Raw genomic sequence first — 4,939 nt, 5'->3', positions numbered from 1 at the left:
TTTGACAATTCTTCTGACAATTCTGACAGTTCATCGTCCCTATCGGAATGGCTAGACTCCTATTGACATTTATGCCTTCTATTTTTCCACGGGCCTAGCTCTCGCGGCGGCGCACGCAACATCTACGCATTTCCATAAATCCAAAATAGCAGCAGAGATGCTCAATGCTATCCGCTCAAATATTGCATCAACTATTCTGTAATATCTGGGACACCGCGACTTTTCCGTCCGTCTGGATGCAGGGCGTCTTATTGAAAGTCCCAAAGAAGGGGGATCTGACTGTGCGACAATTAGTGAGGCATCATGTTACTGTGTATTGTTCTCAAAGATCTGTGCAAAGTTATCCTTAATCGGATACAGGAGAAGATCGACGCGACTCTCTGGCGGCAGCAGGCAGGATTCTGTGCCGGTAGATTTTGTGTGGACCATATTGTCATGCTCCGCATCATCCTGGAGCAGGTCAATGAATTCCAAGAGTCCTTTTATTTGGTATTCATTGACTACGAAAAAGCGTTCGACCGACTCAATCACGAAAATCTGTGGGGCGCCCTGAGACGCAACGGAGTCCCGGATAAAATCGTCAGCCTCATCAAAGCGCAGTATCAGGCTTTCACGTGCAGAGTTCTGCATAACGGAGCCTTGTCTGACTCTATCCGGGTCGTCGCTGGTGTGAGACAAGGATGTATACTATCACCGCTACTGTTCCTCATCGTAATCGACGAGATCATGGTGAGTGCAATTCACCGTGTACCGAACCGTGGGCTGCTTTGCAGCATATCATCATAGAACATCTCAACGACTTCGATTTGGCTAATGATATGGCTGTACTAGCACAATGGTACTTTGATATGCAGAGTAAGCTCAATAACCTAGGTGAACGCTCCTCTGCGGCGGGTCTCACCATCAACGTCAACAAGACCAAATCGATGGATGTCAGCACGGGCAATCCTTCCAACTTTACGGTAGCGGGGAAAACAGTGGAGAAGGTCAAAAGTTTCCAATATTTTGGCATCCAAATAGCGTCGGACGGCGGGACCAAGAGCGACATAGGTGCACGAATCAAGAAGGCTAGGGCTGTCTTTGCGAGTTTACGAAACGTATGGAGATCAAACCAGATCAGTCAACGCACCAAAATCCAAATTTTAATCTCAAACGTGACTTATACGCCAGTGAGACGTGGTGGAAATCAGCAGAGAACATTCAGAAGCTGCAGGTCTTCATCAACCGATGCCTACGGTATATACTTTGTGCCTGTTGGCTTCACAACTGGATCTCGAATGCCAAGCTCCATCCTCGATGTCATCTGAAGCCGATAGCAACAGAAATTCTAGAGCGAAGGGGGAGGTGGGTCGGCCACACACTTCGTCGGGGCGGAAACGAAATCTGAAAGCAAGCGCTGGATTGGAATCCGGCAGGACATCGCAGCAGAGGCAGACCCAGGGGCTCATGGCGGCGGAGCCTCAACAAGGAAATAAGGCAAGTCGATAGAAATCTGATCTGGGCCCAGGTGAAGACAAAAGCGAGCAGCCACCCAGGATGGAAGCCTTTCGCGTTGGCCCTTTGCACCTCCGGTGGTGTACGTGACCCTTAAGTAAGTATCCTTGGTTGGCAGCCTTGGTTCGGAAAGTATTGTGTGTGCCCGCCACCAGCACGCCAAGTGAATAAGTTTTTAACATAGCTGGGCTGACCGTATCTGCACGTCGGTCAAGCATCCACCCTAACAATGTGGATAAAACAATCTTTATTAATGTACAATAGACCTGTTCATTTTAAACGAAATGTTCGGAATGTAACGGGTCAACCGTGATTACTGTTCGTCATGTTAATTTGAACTTTTGTGCAAATTTTCAGCAAAATCGGTGTTGATTTAGAGGTGCTTCTAGTTAATTTTATGTTTTCAAGGTAATTTACGGCTTATAATATTTGTATCTCGAGACTGAAACAACGAAAGCTGCTGTAACAACTTTCATAGCAAAGCTTAATGTGTTATCTACCAACTTTGTGGCCAAAGGTTGACTATTCGAAGTGATTTTATTGAAGTTTGACTTAGTTTCATGCTCGAAGATATCTTAAAATGTGAAGAATTTTAAAGTATTTGTTCTACGAATTTTCCACCCATATGATATAAAAATGTGTAGTGTACGGCATAATGTTCCTCATATTGTTCTAGAAGTTTCGTTCCAACATAGTTTTCGTGTATATTTCATAGATTGAGAGATAAAAATCAGAAAAGAGGCCGTTTAGCTAAAATTCACAAGACAACAGAACCAATAAAAGTCAATTAGATTGACAGAACATAGTTGCATTGCTTTTCAATGACGACCGATGACTGTTTCATTGATATATGATTTTTTCATAAATATGAATCCTCAGTAGACGTGTTTTTTATCAAAGGCAAGTGTCACTCGAACCATAACAGCAATTTATAAAATAACGAACATTTTGAATGGCTCGAGTGACACTTGCCTTTGATAAAAAAACACGTCTACTGAGGATTCATATTTATGAAAAAATCATATATCAATGAAACAGTCATCGGTCGTCATTGAAAAGCAATGCTACTATGTTCTGTCAATCTAATTGACTTTTATTGGTTCTGTTGTCTTGTGAATTTTAGCTAAACGGCCTCTTTTCTGATTTTTATCTCTCAATCTATGAAATATACACGAAAACTATGTTGGAACGAAACTTCTAGAACAATATGAGGAACATTATGCCTTACACTACACATTTTTATATCATATGGGTGGAAAATTCGTAGAACAAATACTTTAAAATTCTTCACTTTTTAAGATATCTTCGAGCATGAAACTAAGTCAAACTTCAATAAAATCACTTCGAATAGTCAACCTTTGGTTACAAAGTTGATACATGACACATTAAACTTTGCTATGAAAGTTGTTACAGCAGTTTTCGTTATTTCAGTCTCGAGATACAAATATTATAAGCCGTAAATTACCTTGAAAACATAAAATTAACTAGAAGCACCTCTAAATCAACACCGATTTTGCTGAAAATTTGCACAAAAGTTCAAATTAACATGACGAACAGTAATCACGGTTGACCCGTTACATTCGGAACATTTCGTTTAAAATGAACAGGTCTAATGTACAATTGGGTTCTTTAATTTATCCAAAAAAGTGTATTTTTTTATTTAGTATGATAGCGCGTCGTTTTCTGAACACCGTAGTATTTTTTTCAGATCAAATATATTAGTAATTGATCATTAATTTAATAAAAACCTAAAATAAAATGATTCATTGTTTGAACGATATCTAACAAATTGACAGATCGACACGATGACAGAAATTGGCCTGTCGCAAATAGTTGCTCCCTACTTTTTCATGCTTTCTGGTAGGGCTTCTTCATTTGACAACTAGCTTTTCTATCAGATTCTGATCCTTGTTTTGTTTTCGTTTCATTATTTTATTGCATAGGGCACATACGTAAAGCACAATAATCCGTAATGGAAACAGGGTACTTGAAAGCCGACGTGAATAGTCTACCTAAAATCGACTTTTATATGGTGCAGCACTTTTTGTCATCGAACGAGAAATTCCGAGATGCCAATAAAAGAGGAAAAATTGATCGGTATGACTTTGATGAATGGTACCTAGAAGGATAGAGAAATAGATGGAAATAGTATCAAATTTTCATTACAGCTCCAAGAATCCGGACTATTTTAAATCAGCTATTGGAAGAGTGCAGTATAAAGTTGATGGAAATAGATTCCGAATTAAAGCAAAAGTGGTTCCGGAACACAAGGTGACGAAAAAACAGTACACAGTAGTAGCTGTGGTTAATATCGAAAAGGAAGAAATAGAAGATGTGTACTGCGAAAGTATCACCGATGGTTGTAAAGCTGCTAAAGGTGGATGCAAACACGCTGTTGCTTTTCTGTTTTTCCTTTACGAAAAAGTCAACACGCCATCACCAACTGAAGGAGCATGTTTGTGGAAAGTTCCTCAACTAGCTCGGGTCGATGAAAATATCGACAGCTTCGACCTGGCTAAGTACGGTCGGTCCAGTGTGGTGTCGAATAATCAGAGTAGCAATGAAAGCGGTAGTGGAATATTTTTACGAACATTGCTGGAGAAGTATCAATCGGACCGATTGATAACCGGACTAAAGTTCCATCAGCCGTTTCCTCGAATGGAAGCTTATTCGCTACATTGCCTCATTTTAGAGTTTAAAAAATCGTCTCAAGCACGAATCACAGCAAAGGAATTCATTGCATACTCCAAAACGTCAATGAATAAATCCGTTTGTCGAGAAATAGAAGTTAGTACTCGAGGGCAGAGGCAAGGTCAAAGTTGCTCTCGATGGTTTTTGTTGAAATTTGGAAGAATCACGGCATCGAAACTATGGGATTTGTCAAGATGTCAGACAGCGGATGGATCGTTGGTTCATGCTGTATTGGGACAAAAATCAATAAGCACTGAGGCAATGCAGAGAGGATTAGAACTAGAGAGCAAGGTGCTGGAAGTACTCAAGAAGTATTATCCCAGTGTACGGAAATGCGGACTTTTTTTAGATCCGGATTATCCAGCATTTGGAGCATCACCAGATGCAATCAATGAAACCACTGTATTTGAAATTAAGTGTCCAAGCAAAGTTGACAATTTTAAATACTACGTCGCCAAAAATGGAGAACTTAAAGACAAGGTTAAGTCACAAATACAGCTTCAAATGGTTCTATCAAATCGAGAGAAAGGATTGCTGGTTAGGGTTCATCCTGGATTTGAAAATAGTCTAAATCCATCACAATTCGTTAAATTTTATAAGGAGGATCAAGATGTTGATTACATCGAGCAAAGAATGAAGGCTAGCTATAAGTTCTGGTGTTCAAATATATTTGCGAATTTGGTGGAAAAGTTTTGAAATATAAATCCATGTGGTTGGAACAGTATTTGTTTGCATTTATTAGTACAACTAATAA

The 4,939-nt window shown here is 40.0% G+C and overlaps 1 protein-coding gene across 1 annotated transcript; it reads left to right on the top strand.

The window, feature by feature from the left end:
• The first annotated feature begins 3,466 nt into the window (after positions 1 to 3,466).
• On the top strand, positions 3,467 to 4,923 carry LOC135697749 (uncharacterized). The gene is made up of 2 exons (XM_065217554.1): positions 3,467 to 3,591; positions 3,663 to 4,923. Exons 1-2 carry the CDS (start codon positions 3,467 to 3,469, stop codon positions 4,879 to 4,881), a joined length of 1,344 nt encoding a protein of 447 aa, XP_065073626.1. The 3' UTR covers positions 4,882 to 4,923.
• The last annotated feature ends 16 nt before the right edge of the window (positions 4,924 to 4,939 follow it).

This window comes from Ochlerotatus camptorhynchus, unplaced genomic scaffold (assembly GCF_037179485.1).
Source record: "Ochlerotatus camptorhynchus isolate MF236.1 unplaced genomic scaffold, CSIRO-AGI_Acam_v1.1 ptg000077l, whole genome shotgun sequence".
NCBI classification, from domain to species: Eukaryota; Metazoa; Arthropoda; class Insecta; order Diptera; family Culicidae; genus Ochlerotatus; species Ochlerotatus camptorhynchus.
Note: the sequence above shows the minus strand (reverse complement) of the source record. Positions and strands in the feature narration are given on the sequence as shown.